This window comes from Rhamphochromis longiceps, linkage group LG5, assembly GCF_057381845.1.
Source record: "Rhamphochromis longiceps isolate RC_006_pf linkage group LG5, R_longiceps_female_GT1.1, whole genome shotgun sequence".
NCBI classification, from domain to species: Eukaryota; Metazoa; Chordata; class Actinopteri; order Cichliformes; family Cichlidae; genus Rhamphochromis; species Rhamphochromis longiceps.
The window spans coordinates 34481707-34505633 of NC_140561.1; the positions used below are offsets into that span (position 1 = coordinate 34481707).

The 23927-nt window shown below is 38.7% G+C and overlaps 1 protein-coding gene across 7 annotated transcripts in view; it reads right to left on the reverse strand.

The window, feature by feature from the left end:
- Positions 1-1933: 1933 nt before the first annotated feature.
- tead3b (TEA domain family member 3 b) overlaps positions 1934-23927 on the reverse strand; it is a 31009-nt gene continuing 9015 nt past the window's right edge. Inside the window, exons 3-15 of one of the 7 annotated variants that reach the window (XM_085407404.1) lie at positions 20173-20427; positions 10291-10355; positions 9687-9749; positions 7462-7473; positions 6461-6586; positions 6315-6358; positions 6073-6129; positions 5594-5658; positions 5361-5497; positions 4946-5119; positions 4496-4639; positions 4246-4398; positions 1934-4078 (exon numbers count right to left, since the gene is read on the reverse strand). In XM_085407404.1, the coding sequence (XP_085263530.1) occupies positions 3965-4078; positions 4246-4398; positions 4496-4639; positions 4946-5119; positions 5361-5497; positions 5594-5658; positions 6073-6129; positions 6315-6358; positions 6461-6586; positions 7462-7473; positions 9687-9749; positions 10291-10355; positions 20173-20296 (1278 nt within the window). In that variant the 5' untranslated portion in view covers positions 20297-20427 and the 3' untranslated portion in view covers positions 1934-3964. Of the gene's footprint in view, positions 4079-4245; positions 4399-4495; positions 4640-4945; positions 5120-5360; positions 5498-5593; positions 5659-6072; positions 6130-6314; positions 6359-6460; positions 6587-7461; positions 7474-9489; positions 9553-9686; positions 9750-10290; positions 10356-20172; positions 20428-23927 lie in introns of those variants that run through there. The other 6 variants (XM_085407402.1, XM_085407405.1, XM_085407406.1 and 3 more) reach the window with 6 other exon arrangements.

Below are 23927 nucleotides of genomic sequence, written 5' to 3' on the forward strand. Positions count from 1 at the left end.
ATCTTTTTGGCTTCAATTCTCTTCATAGCAGCCTTCACTTCCTCCTTACTTACCCTTAGCAATCCCTGATTTTGTAACTGTCCACCATCTACCATCATCTCTCATTTTCTTCATTTATCAGTTCCTTAAAGTACTCCTTCCATGTTTGCAGCAAACTCTTTTCACTCATTAGCACATTTCCATGTCTATCTTCAATCACCTTGACCTGCTGCACATCATTTTCAGCTAGATCTCTCTGTTTAACCTGTCATTAGTCCTTTTCTCCTTCCTTAGTATCCAGTCTCACATACAACACACTGTAAGCCTTTTCTTTTGTTCTCCAGCTAGCCTTCAGTACTCCTACTGTCTTCATGTCTGACTATATGGAGAGAGGAGAACCTTCCAGATAGACAGCCATTTCACCAATACAGCTGGTGTGTCGTACAGCAATGAGGCACCAAATTATGTTTATTGGAAAGTGAAAATTTTGACTCATCTGCATTCACGTTGAGAAGAGAGAAGATTGTCTTTAGTGCAGTTTGTGTGTTTCTTTTTGCCACATTTATTATCCAGTGAGAAAAGGAACATTTTCTCCAGACTGAGATTTTTGATCTCCTAGCACCAAATAAGGTAAATGTTTTTCCCTTTCCTTTTTCTACTTTTGCTCAATTGTCATCAGTTATTTGTGTTCCAGTTTTTTCCCCCCGAAGGACTCATTTAAATTTGTTATTAATTATTTTGACCAATTTAACTTTCTCATGCTTAATAGACATATGCAAACCCTGCCTTCACATACAAGTATACAAGCACTCCCACTATCACAAGCACTTAGATTTTCTAAACTTCTCTTTCTCACTTATAATTCCTTGCAAAAAAACCCAACAACAGCATTTGATATAGTGTATTAGTCAACCAATCATATTTGTTTGCTATAATAAATCAATCAATTATAATTGAAATATAAATACTTTTATCACACTTTTTGCACAGCATTTTATCATGAACTGGTTAAACAGGACCCTTCATCATTCATGTGATGTCTAGATGTCAGAATCAATTAACGTAGTTCAGTCTTTCTTTGTCCAGGTGGTCTGCAATGACTATTTAAATCCTGCAGATGTTGCTATTGAGCGAGACACCAACAGTGTCACACGTGTAGACACAATAAGGGCAATATGCAACACACCCCATGAGGTATCATCTACCCATCACTAACCACTACAGTGAAGCATGGTGGTAGCAGTATCATGCTGTGGTGATGTTTTGGGTGGGAAGAACTGGGAGTTTTGTCAGGCTTGAGGAAAAGACTAATGCAGCAATGTTCAGAAACATCTTTAATGATAACCTACTCCAGAGTGCTCTGGACCTTGGACTGGGGTGAAGGTTCATCTTCCAACAGGACAATGACCCCAAGCACACAGCCAAGATAACAAAGGAGTGGCTTCAGTACTATTCTGTGAATGTCCTTAAGTGGCCTGGCCAGAGCCCAGACTTGAACTCGATTGAGCATCTCTGGAAAGATCTGTTAGTAGCTGTACGTCCCCATACAACCTGATGGAGCTTGAGAAGTTCTGAAAATTAAAAGGGAGAAACTGCCCCAAAATAGGTGTAGCTCAAAAAGACTGAAGGCTGCAATTGTTACTTCAACAAAGTTTTGAGCAAAGGTTGTGAATACCTATGTAGATGTTACATTTTTGTATTTTATTTTTAATACATTTGCAAGAATTTCAAGCTAACTTTTGTTAAGGGTATTGTGTGTAAAAGTAAATAATGAATATAATCAATTTTGTAATAAAAATCTAACATGATAAAATGTGGAATAAGTGAAACATTGAATAGTCTATGGAAGGTTAAAAGACTGCAAAAAGCAACAAATTATAACACACATAACCTTATTGGAAGGCGACAGTGCTAACCACTGCACCCACTGTAAAATGAATCACTATAGACAAAACAAATTTACAAACAGGTTTAATGACTTTTCTGGGGGGGAGGGGGATGGCCCCAAAGGCACCATGCGTCATGTATTGTTAGATACATTTGTTGATTACATAGTCCAACTTCTACTCAAAGTATAAAATTGCAATGCACATTGGTAACAAAGACAATAGTAAACCATCTTAAACCAAAAAACAAAGAAGAAAACTGCCCACACCATTCAGAATATGATACATTAGATATCTCATTATTAATTATCAATATCAGCACAATCACACATTTTTTTTTCAGTGAAGCATATGGCAAACACTGAAAGTCAAGACAACTGAATCAAAACAAAATATTAATCTTTATAATGGCAAAAATGTCTGTATAAAAGATAGACTGAGATACCTACTAGAGGAGGAGTGTTATTGTATCTAGCTTGTGAAATATGACATTCAAAGCCAGGTGCAAGTATGCCACCATACAATATTTTAAATTTGAACTTGTCCAGTGAACCTCACAGAGTAGACACTCATCTAGCAGGACCCATGAGTTGGCAGTAAATTCTATCTCTAATATAAGTCCTACAATACTTTTAACATCTCCATCATGGTGGAAAATCATCACCAATACCCCACCCTTCCCTCCTGCTATTTCTTGTTCAGCCCTATAAATAACAATCAATGGTCATACTCCACAGCACAGAGACAATAGCTCTCTTTCAAGACAGTTATTCAGATTGATGTAACAATTATTTCATATGTAATGTCAGTAAAAAATGTCTTAAATATCAAAAAGTATTTTAATTAATGAATGCAGCTTCTCCACACATTACAGAGAGGAGTGAAGCCAATGTACCAACTTCACAGCATACAGTCTCTTTTTTAAACAAAAGAAACAGTGGTTAACTTCTCTCTGCTTTAACCATGGTCTCTGTGCTGAGTTTAGCTGATCACAAATATGAAGACCCCCCCACCCCCAAATACTCCTATGTAACACATATTCCTTTAGTATCCACTTACTCACAGTACAGAAACAATTCATTTTATTCAGTAACGCTACATACCTCAAGGCAGAAAATAAGCACTGTGTTGCTGCACTTCTTAATCTTTTAAGTGCAACTGAGCACATGTCTTCAAACAGAGAGAAATAACAGGGCATCTCATAAGTAAGGCAAAGCCCTGGGTTTATGTCAGGAAAGCAAAGGTTCAAGACATCCCTAGTGTCAAAATCAGTTATAGATAGATGCTTGTAAGACCTGATTTTTTTTTAAAAAATTGTGTAATAATATATGTATTAAAAAAAAAGAACCTTAATAACATGGCGACACAATTAACCTTCTCCCTGTACACTTGGACTGTAAAACCTGGGATGTTGTTTTTGTTTTTTTGTAAAATAGACCTCATCAGAATTAGTTATCCCACTCCTCTGCGTGCCTGAATACAAGAACTGCCCCAAAAGATGTTGATCTGAGGTTTCTTTCCACATTTTTTTTCAAAATACCTGTATGAATATTTTCTTTTCATTTAAAAACAAGAGGTAGTAAAAATAAGGCAATCCGAAGTGGCAGGCAATCATAATCTTTGGAGAAAAAGGCACTTTGTTTCCTAAACACCTAAACACAACTTGACCCCACTTCCATGGTAATTTTCTCTCTAGTTTTTCAATGCTATTTACACTTCTCTTGTTGCTCAGAGTGTGTTCCCTTGGATACTTTAAGAGTCTTTTCAACCCTAAACACGTTCTCATCCCCTCGATAAAACATTTCAGGCTCCGTCGATTTTTGCAAAAGTGACCCACTTCATCTAAATCATGTTTAAACACATGGAAAATAACTTGTCTGCAATTCTTCAAAATTTCTTTGCGTGCTGGCATGTTGAGATTCGCTCTCTCTTTTTTTTTTTCCTTGGATACTTTTTTAAAGCATGTAATGTGTCCATGTTAGTTCGGTCTAGCATTGCTTTGAATGTTTTCATAATTTCTCCTGGATCGTTGAGCTGGTTAAAGAGAGACTGTGCCACACTTTATTGTGTGGCTTTTCCAAAACCTCCCTGAAGAGCTGTTAGTCTTTAACAAGTCTGTAGACGTGATACTGAGCCCCGTGTTCACTCGTGGAAACCTCAAAAACAAATGCTATACAGAGCAAGGTTTCCTGTGTGTCGCGATTCGTCACCACCTGAGGAGAAGAACAGTCCATTTAGAAATAAGCCCATAATGATCAGCTGATTTGTGAATAATTAGAAAATAGCAAATATCAACTGATAAACTGGTCTTAATGGGGACATTATGCGTAAATGTAAGGTTAAATGTTGAACTAAGCAGCCATAATTCACTGTATTTTACCTGTAGGATAGTGAAGTTTTCAAGAACACTGTTCATCATGTATTTTTCAGGTAAGTGTTTCAGTTTGTGGATAAAGTTGATCATGTACTCGCACATAGGAGAGCGGTGGATCCTGTAAACACACTTTCCTCCCTCTAGGCGGGCATACTCTGTCTGCAACACACACACAGGCGAGTCAAGAACAGACAACAATGTGCATATAATATTAAACATACTTCTCAGAAAAGACTCAGTTAAAGCACCGGCGTACCTCTACTTTTTCGACAACTTGCTTGCCAAATGAGCAGACTTTGGTTGAAACGGTGATCGTCATGTTCTCAATGCTACTGTATTGACTGCTGACACCATAGAATGAACCTGGACCGTCTGGCATACCGCTGCTGTTCAGATCAGCCTGCAGAGTGCACACATGTCATCATGACAAAAGGCCCTCACATGACATCAACTTTAAATTGCATAAATAAATAAATAAATAAAGATGTGGATGTAAGTTATTCAAAAGAACATTTATTAACCAAAGACAAACGCAGTATAAATGAAGCAACATTCTATGAAATGCATTGCCTCTTATCTTGAAATCATGTAATTTATCACCACATGTAGCATGGTATTGTAAGAAAAAAAAGCAGTTTGCATAATTTCCAATTGTAGAAAACAGAGGCATGATAATATTAAGTGTCAGATTATAATAACAACATACCCAGAACTTTACAAGGAAGAAAGCATTTTGGGGCCCTTTCTCATAAAGCTCTTTGAGCCCACCCTTCTTCTCAGGGAACTTGTCGTAGATCTGCCGAATGTCCACAGCCTCAAGGAGCGGATCGCTGTAGGAGGGATTGGTTTGTCCGATGTGGACAAACAAGTGTTTGCTGTACTATATTGGACAGAGACAGAGCAGATGATAAACGTTGGCTATAGGACTTGATTTAGTACAGGGAGCACGAACAAAAAAAACAACTAAAACACAGCCCTCAAACATCAGCATTAGAGAGAGAGTGAACTATCAGGACAATGTAGATGGGCTTAAATGTATTAATGCCACTACACTTTTAAACAAGTTCTTATTACTCACAAGCTGTTTGGTTGGGATATGGTGCAGACCATATTTAACTCACATTGTCTGGGTCCCTCTGGACCTCCATGAAGGCTGAGTACTCCAGCAGCCTCAGCTTAGAGGAGGCAATGGTCCGATCCTGCCAGACTGGCACTGCAGTAGCGGCTGGTGCAGGAGGTGGCGCCAAGGGCTCATAATCTTCATGTATGCAAACACATATGCATAAGCATTAATATATCACACCCATTTTCCTTTTCTGGTTTCCATTTATTGATTTATTTTGTTCAAACTTACTTGGTATGGGTTGGTTTACAGAACCTGGTAGGCTCGAGTATGGGGGCTGTGCAAATGGTTTGATACTGAAAAGTAATGAATGAAAGTGAGAAAAAGACTCCAATACCAGATTTTTGTGACACATGGGTACCTCAGTTATGCAGAATTGTTAGTGTATCAGTGTAAGCATGTGTTGCTGCACCAGCTAGGCGTAAGTCCACCTGCTTCATTGCTTAATAGTGATGCAAAACAGCATCATTTAATTGTGCTTTTGCTGACAAATTCATAAAAATGCATACAATTTTTTTGTGTGAACACAAATCATCAAACACTACAAGGATTCATCTACCACATTCCTCTTTTCTTAATAAAATCTGAAGCAGTCTATTGCCTGGTGGTGGTGATGGTGGTTTACATCAGTGCAGAAAACATACAATGCAGTGTAGAAGAGTTAGTACTGCTTTGTGCTCAATGTTGAACCTTGGCTAGGGGGAACTTACGCATGGCTGGTGCGGCCAAGCCCAGGAGTCCTTCCCGGGTTGAAATCTAGAAGCAGCCTGGTGTACAAAAACGTTATTCATTAAACATTCCCTGCAATACCCACCTGATATTAAACCTAACCTCATCAGTGATTCATTTACTTATTCATGCTTTTACTTATCTCTATCACCAATGTCTTACTTCAGAAAGAATACCATGATACCACAAAGTTCCTGTGCGTTCAGTGCAGGGGTTTACTTACTCCTGAGAAGGTCCAGGCTGTCCTGGGATTTGAGCAGGCCAGAACTACAGAGTAAAGAAGAAAATAAAAGTCAGTGCCCATTTGAATCACTTCAAACTGCAATGAAAAACATTAATGCCTTTTAATTGCCAAAAATTGAGTCTCACTCTGGCTGGTGGATACGGGGCCGGAGGCAGTGGTGGAAGATGTTTATTTATTATACTCGGAGAGACGATCTGTGCAGATGACAGCGCTGCCATGTTCTGCAGGGCTTTGTCCTTAGATGCTTGATCCTGCAGGTTGACAGAGAGAAACAAGAGGAGTCAGCCACAAGGTGGCAGCCTAACCTCGGCATAATCCAATGCAGTATGCTATCCTAATGATAATACAAAACAATGACACTGTTTGTGTATGTTTCATAAATGATTAATTAGTCTATTCTAAATAAAGTTAACATTAGCTTAGCTCAACATTCAATCTATTGTAAAGTATCAATACAACATTGTTTTGAAGATGTTTGTTTGAAAGAGCAGCTGTCAGAAGGAAGCAAAGAGAAGTACAGAAAAAAAATCAAGGTCAGTGTGTTATAAGGCTCACCACAGGAAAACAGAATGAAGAGATTCAAGTTGCAAGAGTACACATGGACAATTTAGATTAAAATTTACTATGAGAAACTTGAAACGTAGCATAAAAATGATCCAAATGCAGTCAATTGGTGTCTAAATTACCTGGAGTATTTTTTTTGTAAATTATCATTATTTTGAAAGTACACATTGTTTCTCAATTACAAACATGTCAATTCAGATTTTTGAAATGTACTATTTTCCTCGTTTTCTAATGGCAAAAAGCAATTTAGCCACCAAAATGTGACTTTGCAAGTTAAAGAAATACGCCTCAGAAGCGAGAACCCGAATCAAAGAACGACACCTTATGCCAAGCAAGCAGAACTCTGACTTTTGGCGGAGGTTGGAGGATATTAAACTATTGTAGCAGGATGTGGAGCAATACTGTGCTCAAAGCATGGCTGTTTTCGAAGCATTGCTTCATTGCGGGATTGCAATGGGTTGGGGCGCCATGCCAGCAGAGGGCCATAGCAAAGGGACAGTGCAGTGTTGCTGCCAAACAAAGGGGAGGAGGGAAGCATATTGCACAAGTCAAATTCACTTACCAAATTCATCGCCTGAATCAAAAAAGAGAGAAACCATTAGTACTGTTCAATTCTCAAAGCTATATTGAGGTTAATCTTTTTTTTTGGTGGGCATACGTATAAATCTGAGCGTTCAAATCCAGGCCCATATTTGATTTTGTTTGTATTGTGAAAATAATGAATAACTAACAATTTCAAGTTGTTGTAAATATGTGAGGAAACACAAAGCCAATTCATTATTTCATTGAGGAAAGAATGAATTTGATTTTTTAAAGAGGATATAAAAATCTGAGTGCAATTCAAAACATAGGATTATTTGTTTTATTTCGATAACTCAGCAGATATAAAATCTCAAGGAAGTTAAATCCTTATAACTTGTTACTTAATACTTATCGCTGTGCAATATATGAGATGTACAGCGGGTAGACATTTGCAACTGTTACACTTCAGATGTACACTTCACTTAAAGAGTGGCTCGGAAAACCTTTTTTTTCTTTTTTTGTTTCTAGAACTTTGAGTTGGATAAACTCAGAGTCCGCCATGGCTGCCCTCGACCTCTGGGTGTTAACGTTTCAAAACCAAGGCAAAAAGTAAAAATGACCTCATCAATCCTTGCACCGATCAAAAATGCACTCATGATGCATTATAAATCTAAACAACTGAACTAAATATATAATCAGTAGTTGATTTACAAGATAAGTAAATGTTTAATGGGCTTGGTGTAAAGTGTATTAAATCGATTATGATTTTCTTTCTTACATGGACACAGAAGGAAAGAGGGTATCGAATGCTTTCGTGTCAAAACAGAAGAAAATAATCTTTATTCTTATAAATTCTAATAAATTATTCCATGTTAACGTTTTCAAACAGAAAGTGGGTTCCTTGATCCTTTATGTCTTGTCCAAACAAGACAGTAATTTTAAAAGTGTATTATTTTTTCATTAAAATATTCATGTGAGATAATTAGAAGGACTAATGAAGTGACCTCTGTGATACCTGTACAGTTAGTGGAGAATTTGTAGACAAACAAGGGAGGAACAGGGTGAAGATTTCACCATGAAAAGTCTATGTAATCAGAAAAACACATCTCATTTTAAATGGGGTCTTTGTATTCAACATGACCTAGGAGTTTGTAGACAGCTCAGAAATAAAGTCAAAACTTATGAAAGGTGATGCTTGATGCATCTACTTCTTTTTAATTTAGAATACTAGCCACCGTTGGGTGCACTGCACTGAATATAGGATGTCACCACTGACAAAATGAGACTACACAGTTTTTTATTATGTTTTTTAAACAAAAAAAAATCCCTGCTATGAATGCCATTTCCCCCCAGATTAGTCTGTGTTAATTCAAGTTTTGGCTTAGGTTAGGATTCAAAAGATCACAGTATCTTTAGTATTAAGTAGTGTCTGGATATAGTTTTTTACTCATATGTGAAAATGCAAAAAACAACAAAAAGCATAAAGAGTTGAAAGAGGATTTACGAAGTTTGAGAAAAGTCAAAAGGAGGCACAAGACTACAATGGAGGATTATTTTTCTATGTTGACTTTTACAAAAGGCATTACAAAGAAGCACACTCTAGGAGCTCAGGATCTCAGAGACAGTTTTAGGGAAAGAAAAGGTCTCAGAAGAGTACAGTGTGATGCAGCAGCATGACTGGCACAAAGGAAAGATACATAGCGGGAGCAACATGCAGCTAAATGATCTTTCATTCAAATTTCATCAGCTTGTGCAGCATTCATTTCAAGTAGAGGCTAGAGGATGAGATAGAATAATTCAGAGGATGAGATTGAATGCATTCCTACAGCTCAAAATCGTAGTAAAAACTCTCTCTGTCGGTGCATTGTATGCATGGCACAGATGCAATATTATGATGATTTCTAAAGCTTAACTGTTAAACAATAATGCGCATGGCAAGCTTGCATCTACTTATGCAGCCAGAATAAACCTCATCTTAAAGCAAGGACTGATAAATATATTCACAAATTAGCAGGTTAGTGCCAAGCCAAGCATTTACCAGCCCCACAGGCCGCAGTGAAGCGCATACCTTTAGCTTTGACTGGATCTCGCGAGATTTTCTCCGGGCGAGAACCTGCAAGTGGCTAGAAACCTGCACAGAAAAATAGCCAAGAGGAGGAAAGAAGAAAGGAGACAGAGAGAGAAGAGAAGAAAGAGAGAAGCCGTAACCAAAGAGGAAAGAGACGCCCAGTCAGTGTTGCCGGGAGGCAGGCTGGCAGCACCTACCTTTATACCCGCCTGGTATTCACGAACTTTCTTCCGTGCTAACACCTGTATGTGACTAGACACCTAAAGGGGTGTGAAACATCATTTGAGCATAAAAATAACATGCATGCAGATCCATGCACACAGGCCACACATCTATACAAGTGCTGATCCACACACACACACACCTACACACACACCTACACACACACACACCTTTTACAGGATCATGACACACACTAAGAAATCTACACATAAAATAAGAAAGTGGATTTAAAGGACAAAGCCGTTATTTTTTCATATTAAAGTCTAGACAGTTAATTGAATGAACTAATTAATAAAAAATGATAAGTTAAAGGTTTATTTATAAAGACAAAATGTATTTGTTTAATGTTTCAGTTTGATAATTTGTGGTCTATACTATTTTTGTCCAAAATCAAATCAATTGTTAATAATAATAATAATAATACAGTAAATTTTAAAACCAGACTTGTCCTCTGAAGTACTCATAATCCACTTTTTTTAAGGAAGCCACCAGACAAAGCTGTTTTGATGATGGATTTTTTTCTACGTCACCCAGTCAGCAGCTGGACCCAAACATTAAAGTCGTAAAAAACTTGATTACCTGTTTTCTTGTCCGGGTTTTGCCTGTTCTCAGCTTGATGTACCTCGCTATTAATTCATTGCGACCTGTAAAAGAGAGACAAAAAAAGTGGGGGCTTATCTTACAGGATGGTAATTGGATTACACTAAGCACAGACAGACAAACAGCAGGTGTCTCCAGAGTCACTTTTAATACAATGACACACAAACTGGCAGACAGATTGAAAAAAAAATATCATTCAACATTTGGAGATTACTTGCAATATCACAAACTGGACAGAAGGTGGCACTCTTCTCAAGTCTTGATCTCATGTCAAAAGAAAAGTAGTGTGGCATTTCTCAAAGCTCAGAACACTTGTCAGGAGCCACAGAAACACCTCTGTTTCCTATAGGGAGATTTTTTTTAAGCAAATTAGCAAAGAGTACATTTATTTGTTTTATCCCTGGGTTTTCACTAGATTGTTTCACACCTCCTTAAATTCAGCTCACATGGCCCTGAAGCCTAATTACAAAGAGTACTTAAAAACAGAACCGCGTTTTTTTTTTCCCCATGCCATAACATCTACACTCGACATTCTGCACAAACAGGTTGTGCAGAGAACAGGATTCTATTTCGGGCTTTCACTGTCCTCTATATCTACAGTGCAGCGCATGTGATTCATCAAGCCATACCTTTTCAACAAACTGCAGCTGTGGTCATGCAAAAATCATCTCTGGAGTATGAGAAGTGCAAAAAGTGTTATTATGTTGTCTCAGTGGAAAATCAGTCCATCAGTGCTTTCAGTTATCTTCTCTGCCAAGTCACGCTTATTAGGTTTCTGTGGCTGAAAATCGGGCCAGAGGGAGAGGCTGAACTGCCGTATTATTATGAATAATGGCCTTAACTCTGCTAAACTTGCTGACATAAATTTACACCAACAAAATTGGTCAAGATGCGCCTTCATGAACACACAAAAGACTATGTGTCTAGATGTTCAACAGCTTTCCAGACACATAATGGCAGCAGAAACAAGTCCTGTTTTTTTCACTTTAGCACTTGGCCTCCGGAAGGCCATGGTTAGTGCAATTACCATAAAAGTACTGCAGGCCATCTCCAGTAGGCTTGCAGTACTCACCGTACAAGCCAACCACTCAGTCCGGCAGTCGGCCAGCAGAGCAGAGCTGAACTGTCTGCCGATACTGAGGTAGTCCCTCCCCTTCTGCCCCGGGCCAAGGATGGACACACCCGCTTCAGCGCCTCCGCATTCCTAGCATTCCTCTAAGCCTGTCACATCTGTGCTAGCCAGTCTGATTGGCCTGGGCCCGTGAACACAGCCAGAACTCGGGTGAACACACATATGTTCATATGCACTCCCAGCCCTGGGAGAAGCAGGGGTTAGAGCTGGAGTGAAGGCCATCAGGATGGGGTAAGGGGCAAAAGGGCAGCTGAGAAGGGCAGTAACTCTTGCAGGAAACACAAAGCCATAACTGTCTCTGCCAGCAACTGCCACCTGGCAGTAAAGTAGCCCATTTCCCAAAACAACAGCACCCTGTGACCCCGCAGTCAGCAGACAGCCGCACCTGCTGCCGACCATCCCAACAGAGTGTGGCAAAGAAAGAACAATGACATCAACCCCCACCCAACTGTCACTCTCAATCGCTTCAGCTGGCGAAAAAGCAATGCAGCAACAACAACCCCACAGTTCTGATATGAATATAACCGATATCTCACTGTACATTACTGTGTACTGAAATTAACTTGGTGCTACAGGCTTGACCAAGAAAGATAAGAACTTGAAAGATGTGGATGAGGTGTAACTCGCACACTTTCCGGACTACAAAGAGGTTGAATAAAACTCAACTTTCTGTTATGGTGATGTCAAGATGTTAAGATTTTTGAAACTTCCCACAGTGATGAGCAAAGTAAAGGCTCTGAATTGTGTGGTAAATGATAACCTTTCACCTGTTGGACAGTGAAGTTCTTTAGTTGAGGTGCTGAGAACCAAGTCTTCATTTTGTGGACCTTGGAGGTGTAACTTATTTTGTAAAGAGTTTTTCCTTTTCTTTTTTTCAGATGCACAGCAGCTGAATCATACTGGTAAAGCTTGCAGGGGAAGGCCTGAACAACTAAATGTAGTACCAGGAATTATGTCAACCATCTGAAATGAAAAGCATGACATCCTTTAAAGATGTTACCTACAGCTCATAAGGAAGTGACTTGGTTTTTTTTTCTTTTTTGTTTGTTAGTTTTTTTATTTTAATTGTATATTGCCAATCTCCTTAAATGGGTACGAACTGCACAAGCCAACATTATAGCCCAGTTGTAACTAGATTACATCTAGACACAGGTAAGAAAAATTGGAATTCAAATTGTGGATAGTGATTTTAAGCAAAGGTGATCCTGCACCCTTATTTTAAGCAGGAATAAAAAGGTTCCTGGCTATAAAAATATATGGAGGCAGTAGGTGTAATATACTCCGAAAATAAATTAACAAAATAATTCATTCATTAATTTCTTAAAAACATCAAAGCAGTAGCAACAGTGTATGCCAGTAGCTGTTTTGTGCTAATTAATACTTCAGCAAGTTCTTCTTTAGAAAGAATACCCAGAAAGACCGGTTAGATTAGTTGATACTTTTTAAGGATACTACTTCCTTAAAACTGTAAGACATTAAAAAAAAAAAAAAAAAAAAAGCAACAGAGAATCACTGCGTCTTCAATCCGCACCCGCAGTAGCAACATCTGCTCAGATTTGACACGGTCAGGGGGATCAGAGCGGGAGTAGCACGGACTGCAGGGGATCATGACAGGTGCTTACAAAAACACAGACACACTTGTACAGTGGTATGCAAAGTCTCATTGTCCTCTATTTTCTCTACATTTGGTCTTTCCATCTCTCTTTCCGCCTTTTGAACTGCTTATGACTTTTTTGTTGATTGCTCAACACCCCCTCAGATCGCTGCAGGCTGCCATTCTTAACCTCTTCATTGACAAGACACGCCTATCTTTTTCTTATACTACATTACTGCTGGAATTTTCCACTTACACACCAAGATAGTGAGCAAAAAGGTACTCTCTCTTCACTCACCATAACCCCCACCACCCAGAACCTTTTATACGCCCTTATTATCTTCTCTCCTCCCTTGTCATAACACTGAGGTAATCCAAAATTGCTAACATACTGCTCAGCCATGACTGAAAACATTCCTTACATCTCAGTGAGTAACTGACAGAGAAGCTACATGGCTGCTCAGTCATCATTACAAACCAAAGCTGCCCACCCCCTTTTCTTTTTCTTAAATATGTCCACATACATGCTGTGTTTTGTCAAAGTTGTGCACATGCACCGAACCTGCTGGCAATTCAACATCAGTCCACGAAGGTAGGAACAGACATAAACCCTTGTTTAGCACTCAAATCTTTCTCTACTTTTATTACCCAGAGTGCTCTTTAGTAGTGACAGCTGCAGGTCTAAAAGAGAAAAAGGTGTGTGCTTTGGGTTTGACACACCTGTTGAGGCCAGAAAACGTAGGTGAACAACATGTCAGCACAGCCCCAAGGCCAAACAAGACGGGCAACATTTTTTCCATCTTCTAACGACACTTCCTCTAAATTTACTGTGCGCCATGAGCCAACCATTTCATTTTACCAAGAATAAAGTGCCTGACTCTTGTTTAAATGTTTTATTTTTCATTAATCTGAAAAGATGCATACGATAATCTTTACCTGTAACAAATGAGTTCCTTTAATCTGAACAAATGATCTGAAAAAGCAACCAAAAGGTTTGACATTTTGGTAAATATTTACTTACGAATAAGATGAGATGACTGACTCCCCTCACCTGTCTGTTATAAGGTTATTAATATAACCTTATAAGCTTGCATTGTAGCATTATATGCATTATAGCTTGCATTGAATTTTGTAAACAGGTTGCTTGGTCCTATCCCCAAGTTTTTTAAAAAAATCCACAAACAAGCAGCTCTAAAACTTGTTAAAGACATTAAGTATATTTAAAAAGTTGGAGCATAAAAAATAAAAGTCAAGTATGGGGGTCATAAAACCATTAAAGTTTGCTTTTATAGGGGCATGAATTAGCTACTTGACTTTGAGACAGTGACCTCTGAGTCTAAAACATAACCAACCTCATTGGTGTTCAATTTTTCAATTGTAGTGTATTGCATTTTACTTCCTGCATTGAATGCAAGCAGAATCAAGCCAATTAATTAAATAATAGCAACTTAGGGTAATAAAACTTTAGTGGCAATGTGTCGTCTTTGAGCAATATTTTTTTCTCTCTTGGACACTGTACTTGGAGAATGACTTTTACGGCGCCCTACAGCTGCTAAAACACCAGTTTACACAGAAAACCTTAAATTTTAATCAGAACCATTTACCATTTACTCTTTTAATTTAAAGCTTTTAATTTCATGGTTGTGCAAGGGGCAAATTGTGTGTGCCACACCTTCTTCTAAAAATGCCCCTATACATTCTGTTATTAGCATTAATTAATTTCTTTTTACCTCTTACAAAACTGCTACAATCACTTCTGTTGCACTACGTAAGATCAAAACCAACTTAACAACAATACAATACAATATAGTAAGAAGAGGCTATTTTGAACTGGACTCATGTCGGTTGACAATTCCGGAGCTGTGACAGAATGAATATATTAGGGGTGCAACAATACACAAAATTCACGGTTCGGTTAGATACTTTGATGTCAAGGTTCGATATTTTTTCGATACAAAAGAATGTTCATGCTTTTTTAATTTGTCATTTATTAAAATTATAAATATATATTTTAACTCAAAAGTAGTTTTTAAATTTAATGTTGCTGAAACAACAAAATAAAAAAATAAAAAATCTATCTGATCGAGGAATCACTCATCTTTGGAAAAGAGAGTTTATTACAGAGAAATGGCTCTTTCCAAAATAAAAGCTATACTATGCGCTTCTTCTGGGCTATATTCTCAGCAGCATATTAAAATATCAGGTCCCCATAAGGAGAATCCTGTGCTAACGGCTGTCTAAATGGCTCAGGTAAAGTTTGTAGCATGGGTGCTTGTTGTTTTTGTCGGCTTCTACTTGTCTTTGCACTAGGATGATGTCGGCGTAAATGTGCAGTCATATTCATTGTGTTCCCACTAGTGCTGTCAGCGTTAATCTGAAATGACGTTAACGCAACAACACGAAAAATCTCCGTTAACGAGTTACCGCGGATCGCCCTGTGCAGCAAACTGGGCTAACGCAGTAGTTCCCACCCATGTAGGGTTGCCAACTCCCTGAAAAATAAATAAGGGACACCTCGTGGCCAGGGCCGGGCGACCCAGTTGTCTTCACCCTTCCCAGTGTGGTGAATTTTCTAGCTCTTTTTTTGTGTGTGAAATTATTTTTTTAACCATTTGACTTGAAGTTGATTTAAGTAGATGCATATTCTATTCTTTGTGATATGAACACATGGGAAACAAATGATCATTTAGCCATTTATTTTTAGCTCAAAATGACAACATTAACACAATAAAACAGGTCTCTTTCTTAAACAGAAGCCTGTCATGCTTAACTTTTGAGAATATAAGTAAATCTTTCTTTAAAAGCACTCTGTCCTGCTTAACTTAAAATAATAGAAAACAATAGAAAGAAAAATATTCTTGTAACAGTGCACATTTAGTGCATTTAGTACAATTGGCTTCAGTTGAGGTATTATTTCAGCTTTTCTAATGCTAATCAGCTGCTCCTGTTTGTAAACCTGCTTGTTCCCATGATTACGCATCATAACTCATCATCATTATTCATCTATGTATTACTTTTATGTATTAGTCATCTATTTGTAATCATCTATCCTTGCAGTTGTTTATTACACAAAATAAATTATATTATCACACTTCTGGCCACATAGCGCTGATATTCACTGCACATGCCCATATTAACTTTTTCCAGCCAGGTGTTTTCCTTTTCCCATTCTTCCCTTTCTCTGAGGGGAACAAACATTGCTGCTCTAATGCTGGGCTCACACTGTGCGGTTTTAGGCCCATTTTGAGCCGATTTTTGAGTGATCAGACCGATTTTGGCCTTCATCGTGCGTCGTGTAGTATACGTGGGGTAACGAGAAGTGATTAACACCTCACGACCAGCTCCCGATCATCAATCGCTCGTGAGGGTGTCACCACAGGCGCTCACACTGCTCACGCGCAAACGTAAACGTTGGTGAAAAAGACGTTGCAGCACGGCTGTGCAGCGTGTGATCTGGACACAAGCGATGGAGGCACAACTTGTAGAACTTTGAAAAGCTCATCCGAGCCTTTTCGATGTGGCATCACAAAATTATCACGACCACAACAACCGTGAAAATAGTTGGATTTACACTGCTGCTCAATCACAGCTGCCTGATCAATGTTTTTCATTAGCAATTTAGCAAAGTTGATGGTGGTGGTGTGTCTGTGTGAGTGAAAGACAGAGAGAGCGAGCGACAGATTTTCTGTTATAACCTTCATGTATTTTCTCCGCAAGCGACCTTTCCTCGACCAATGAGATGAGCGGTAATCTGAATTGTCATACTCGAATTGTCATAAGTGTGCTGTCAGCTCATTGGTCACAAAGCAGGAGAGGGGCTGGGAATTATGTTTTCAAACAAAGTGTTAATTCCATAAACATTTATAGACTACTTTTGATTCTCACTGTATTACGGGACAAAGTGCGTCCCTTATTAGCTCAATACGGGACGTGTACTTTTGTTTCGAAATACGGGACGATTCCGTATTTTAAGGGACGGTTGGCAACCCTACACCCATGTAATTGAGCATTGCGTGACACATCCGACATACTGTTTTACTTTTGTCCATGACTCGCTTACCTTCAGGGTCATACTTCACATGAAGACCAAAATAGTTCCAAAGGCCAGATCTGAATGAGGGTGGGGGAGGTTCAATTTGCCAAGTTTCTGTCTTGCTAGCTTGAGCTGCGCTCAGTGGATCTGCACTCGACAGTGCAGCCTAGGCGGAGTAGTCGAACGCAGATCCACTGAGCTCTCAACACAGACAGCGTTGTCAGAAGAAAAGTTGATAAAATAAATTTAAAATTTTGTATTGTTCGATATATATGCCTACCGAACTGAAAGCACTGTATCAAACGGTTCAATATCGATATGAGTATCGTTGCACCCCTAATATATATATATATATATATATATATATATATATATATATATATATATATATATATATATATATATATATATATATATATAGAGAGAGAGAGAGAGAGAGAGAGAGAGAGAGAGATTTACTTTTTAACATTATGAATCTGATTGTTAGCACATGATTTAATAAAACTTATTGTTGGGCTTATTTGAACTTTCTGTCACCCCTGAGCTATGTAAGTGACTGGAAATGGCACTGGGAAGTCTAGACAGGCTTGTGGAGCAGTGAACACATGAGTATAAAGTAGTCTTTTCTTGCGAATGGAAAGTTGCAAAGGTTTCCCAGCAAATAAAAATCCTGGAAGAAAAAATGGAATTCCCAATGGGAGGGATGACTTGCCTGCTTTTGGAGGCCATTGGAGTCTGAGACTGCTAGGTAGACAGTCTTACATACAGTGCAATCGTTAACATTCCCCTAACCTCACGTCAGGGCAGCTTTTAGATGTCTGAGGTAATCACCTTGTGAGAAGGCTTCTTCTGGGGGCATTCCTTGGCTCTCCCAGCAGAGCCTCAGATGACTTATTGTAAAAGGAGAGGGTGTTTAATGCTCTAGAAAAAAAAGGGCTTCTAAAAGGGGTCTTGACAGTTTGTTGCTGAAGGGGCAGGTTTGTGCAAAGCCTGCTTCTTTGTTGGTGTTCTCATGACAAATGTATGGAAGGGAAGACACAGCACTGCACAGCTAAAGTGGAATAAAAATTTACTTGGGTAAATTTGAAAATGCTTCAAAAGTTTATGTGTGTGCAAAAGTCAAAGCATGTTCTAAACTAGCTCTGGCACCTAGTAGAAATATGTCACAATATTTTTCCCATTATATCATATGTATATGTTTATGCATGATATTCAAATCTGCCAGAATAAAAAGTTGATAGATGTTATTTGATTTCATATAAAAATTAAAAATATAAATCGCATATAAAATTAAATCGCATTGGATAAAACCCAACCAATCTTGTTGTCAACCAGTACTAACCTGTCATAAGTGTATCAGCATAGGTGTATCCTGTGCGCTAGACACCTACATAAAAATTTAGATCTTTGGGATAATTTGTGCCATCACATAGTGAGAGCAAACTGAACTACATTATTTACACTATATGTATATGTCATTTATTTGTTAAATCCATGCTAAAATGTTCCTTTTTTCGGGCGGATTAATCTGTAACCGTATTTAGCGTATCAGCAAAACCATAAAATATTCAATTTAAAATTATCCAAAAGAAAAGCAGTATGTCAGAAATATTTGATAAACTAATTATTAGAAATTCATCTACGCAAACAAAAATTTTAATAAGTTTTGAGTAATCGTTTAATCCACCACGCGTTTCATGACTACTTTGTTCCTTAAGGCAGGTTGAGAGTAACAACAGAAGCTGCAGCAGTGGCTGAGTAATCTCAGGTATGTGCCTGTCCTTGAATATCCGAATCTGCTGAACAAATGAGGATAAGATTCAATCTTGGTTGAATCATGCCAAAAGAATCCCATCTGACGTCAAGCAAATAAAAGCCACACAAGAAACAAACACCGATGCTTCTAAGATACACAGTCCCTCTGACATTTTGATGGCCATGATTGATGGTTTTTATGGTTGCACTGAAGCTACAATAAGTTTAAACTTTTAGAGCCTTGATGGACATTAATTAAAGGGCAGGAAATTCTTACTAAGCACAAGGGGGCTGAGTTACAATGCTGAAAAAAATATCACTGCAACTTAGCAAAATCAAAAAGAGGGCACAGCAAGTACAAACGTAAAAAAACCAGCTTGATTTCTCGCATTCAACATTTATGGCTCTTCAGCTACATTTCCAAGATAAAATAATAAAATCTCATTAAGAAAACAGTCTCGACATTAGGAATGGGAGAGTACGATCAAAATAATCAAAGACAAGTGTGTTAAATTTCCCACACCTGCATGCGAGTGAGTCTACGGAAGGCCTTGCCAACATATCCATCTGGAGCGTTTCAGGACATTAGGGGCTCAACACCTGCAATTTAATGGACACGCTGCAGGAAACAGCGCAACTATTCCGAAACCATATGGATGTTTAAACTCTTCGGCAGAACAGCAGGCCAATGTGATGTTTTTGTTCTGAGTCTCGATTCATGCTGGGCTAATTATTGCTAATTTAACTGAGCCATCCTGCATCAAACGCAACAGTTCTCCTGAAAACCAGCTTTAACCGGTTACCTAAAGGCAAAATTCTCCCAGTGATACCAGTGTGTTTAAGAAAAAAAAAGTATATAAGATGTTGTTCAGAGATAAAAAGAAGACAAAGAGGTTGTGTGTCTAACAACATAATGTCGAGAAGGACAGGTTGTGAAATAGTAGGAGGGGAAAAAAAACCCCCAAAGCAATAAAAACACTCTGAAGAAAAAGACAGGTGTAAATCAATGGGAGAGCAGCCGATTTGCTCTCAGGACAGCAATAACCAGCTCTGAGAGTGCTGGTACGACTGGAAGAACCTGCCCCTGGGTCACAGCACAACAGGTACAGACTTGTTAAAGAGAGCTCTGAGTGGAAAGAAAACATTCTGTAGCAAAGTTTTGAGCGCAAAAAGAAGAAAAGTATTTTTCTCATTTCTTTTCAGGAAAGTATTACCAGTGTTTGTTTTCTTTTAGCCACAAGTCTCTGTGGAATGAATGTTTTTCTCATTTTCGTGCATTCATTATGGAGTGGATTTCCATGTAATTGTTGTTCTTTTGTTACTCTGGCAGTTATCCAGTGAACTCACCATACATCTTTCCCTCATCTGACAAGATGATTTTCCTCCTTCCACAGGGAGGGTAGATGGCGAGGGCCTCCTGGAAGCTCTGCTCAATGTCTGGGGACCACACACCCTCGGCATCCCCGTCCATGGTCTTGTCTTCATTGTCCCCGTCCAGCCCATCTTCTGGGCTACCGTTGGCACTCCACTCGTTGGACGCAATTGTGGCGGCTCCACCTGGGCCCAACCCTGAGCCCCGGTATCAAAGGATCTGTAGGTGATCTGTTGAATACAGTTGCATAAACATTTTTACAAGTCCCATACTGATCGCAATTTTTATGATCATCACCAGATCACAACCCAACAAACAGTGTTTTTCACCCAAACAGCAAGTTAAAGGGTCTGAGGAAATGTAGAAACAGTTTATCGTTAGTCCAGCGTTATTTGGAAACGCTCATTGAAAAAGTATTGTCTGTTTTGCCAAATCCATAATTTAACCCTTATTTGTTGCCAAAAAAGAATATAAAACAAATCAGTGAAGCACAATGTTTCACTTCAGTTCCTATTACTATTATAATTATTATTACTATTATATATTTTTTCCCCAGTAAAACCTCACCTAGTAGAATTTACAGATGTTGCCATAGTAGAAGTTTGATCTTCTACTAGATCAAAGCCATTGTTTACACAATGGCATCCATGCTGGTCCCAGCTTTACACTTAAATGTCCAAATTAAGCAAAGGTACAGGACATGTGGCATTATCTGGCAACACACATAAAATGTCCAACATAAAATTGTCTTATTTTTGTGCGGAGGTCATGAATTTGATGGACTCGCTGTGATATGTGCTAAGCAGCAGGCAAATGAGTCAGGAGTGAACAACTGTCTTACATTGTTCTTAGAGTTTATGAAGCAACACTGCTGAGCTTCAAAAAAAATAAATTTTGACTTGATGCCTTCTATGAACAGACACCAGATAACCTTGAGGAGATATCTAGTAAAACTCAATCAATTCAGTTAAATCTAAGACAACTCAAATTTGACTCAAATCTCAAATTTGTCTTTTTTCTTTGAAATCCTCACAACTGGAAACATTTGACTTGAGCAAAGAAGATCTCCTTGAAAAAGGAATGTTGTTCATCTATACAGCCACTACCTTCTTTGACGTTTTTTTTTTTTATTGCAGTCATTAAATTTGCAAGAATAAACAATGCAACCCGTAATCATTATGATAATTTCCTTGATTTTATGTCTCTGAAATGGTCAAATGAATTCAAGATATTCCATAAAACGAAGTTTAAAGACCTCACTAATCAGCGCTGGCCTCAAAGAATTCTTGTGGTCTGGGAACTGTGTTCCAGTGTGGTTGGCTTATGGCTGACTGCAGGCATGGCTCTTAAGTATTTTTCAAGCTGCCTTTTCAGCATTGTATTGTTTCTAAAATGGAAGTCTATGAGGTAACCATTATCCTCCCAGGATGCTTATGTTTCTGCTTCAGCATTTCTGCAGATACTGACAAAAATAAAGTATAATGGATAAATACAGACCCCAGCCAATTCTTTTTTTCATTACTGACCATTATTTTACGAGGTTTAGAAATGCAGGATATCATAATAGCATAAAAATCAACCCATAACATTTCTATTCTCAGGTGAAAATATAAATGAGTAACAATAGTGAATAAAACCCCTGTTTGTAATGGCAGTTTTACAGCCAAGACATTTATAACATCCTCTCTATATTGCAAGGTAAAGAAACTACAACTTCACAAATGGAAACAACGGTACAACACACTACGAGGAACTTGATGAGACAAGAGAGAATAAACTCCCTTTTAACAAGAAGAAACTTAAATATAAATGTAAAAAAAAAAATACTATACATACACTATAATGTATGAAATTCATCATTCATGAGCACAGGAATCTCTCCTAGGCTTTCTTTTTCCATGCTTTTCATCAGTACGTAGAACAACACACACACACTTTACAATTACTGTAGCTATAACAAAATGCCTGATGGTGAAAAGCAGAGGCGAAGGATTAGTGATGCTTTCATTCCCTTCCCATCATCATTTAAAAGGAATTACAAAAGATCAAAGGTGAATAGAGTATGGCAATACTGTTCCTGCAGTGAAATTCTACCACAAGCAACATGCAACATTAATTTTGACACTGAACCAAAGCGAGAGTTTGAGAAATATCCACAAGTCAAGCTGCTAATTTTAGCTGAGAGGGTCCTGGTTACGGTGGACCCTTTGAGACAGGGTCACGGTGTTAAAACTCAACACTGAAACTGAGCACTCATCAACAGCTCAAATGATCTCAGTCCTCACGAATCACTGGGCTGGACTGCTCCCAGTGACTGCTAGAGTTGGGGTTAGTTTAATTATAATCTATCCAGCCAATTTGTGGGGGGGGGGGGGGGGGCGCGCAAAATTGTGATACTTTACTGATAAATAAGAATCAAAAATGTGTGCAAGTAAACAATTAGAAAGCCCTGCACTGACTTGTGTAAAACCATTTCATAAACTATGAATTGCCATTTAATTACTTATGTAGAAAAGAAAAAAATCTGGTTTTAACTTCTAAAAAGTGATGATTTCTTACATTTTGCACTGCTAAAGAAACAAAACAAGAAGTGGAAAACAAACCAACAATAAAAAAAGTTTGGGCCTACAATGTCATGTGGGTAGATAAATTAAGACATTGGGAAATGCTCGTTATGGTTTCCAACAGCAAAATATGATGATTTCAAGTGCAATGTTTTATTTCACCAACATCTCAAAACCCTAAAATAATCAATCTACTATAATACATGGCATATTCTAGCATCACATCTTTACATTTTAGAAGCTAAAACCATAAAATGTGTAAGCAGACTGAAACAACCACAAGAGTTTCGCCAGTGCGATTTTTACTTTGTTGTCACGCTGTCCGCATTGGAACAAATTAAAAACTAAACCAGCACAAAAGGTACACTTCTACAAACAATAATGCAATCTTCAATACACGTCTATCTCAATCTCAAGTATAGCATATGGTGGTCATATAGCTTGGTGTGAAGATGTCTTTCAAAGTATGTCATTAATGTGTGCGCAGGTGCTGCGGGGTAACGGGCTCAGTAAAGCCGAGACCGTAATCATAGGCTGATGGCACAGTTAGGGAGGCGTGGAGGGAGAGGTGGCTGCTGTTGTTTATCTCCAATTATAGCAGAGAAAACACTGCGAACCTCCTCTGCACTGTGAGCAGTGAAGAGCCGCAAACAGCGCTCAATGTAACATCAGATCCGACGACCTCAATGGAGCTCCAAGTGCTCACAAGAGCGTGTTCAAGTGAGGTGCTGCAAAAGAGAGGCTCTTCACTAAGAGAGGGGCCTGAATTCCAGACATGTCCTTATTAAGAAAGGGCTGCGAGTGCTCACTGTTTCTCCTCCTGCCTCCCTTGTGTCAACCCAGCACCCTCCCCTCCCTCCCCTCCAACGAGCACTCAGAACGTCTTTACCCAAATAAGGACAGGAGACCAGGGGATGCATGTATGGGAGGAGGAGTGGGTGGTGGGTGGGTGGTTTGGATGGTAGGTTTAGAGCAGAGGGGGAAAAGGGGTGTGTATGGTGGGTGGGGGGGGGACTAGGGGGGGACTTTGGAGGGGGGAAGGGGGGTCCAATTTAGGCGTCCACTTTGGAGTCTGGAAAACAGTGGGATTGTTCCAGCTGGAATGCAACATCAGCAGTGAACACGCTCCCACTTTGTGACGCTCAGAGCTCAGACTAGAGGGAGGG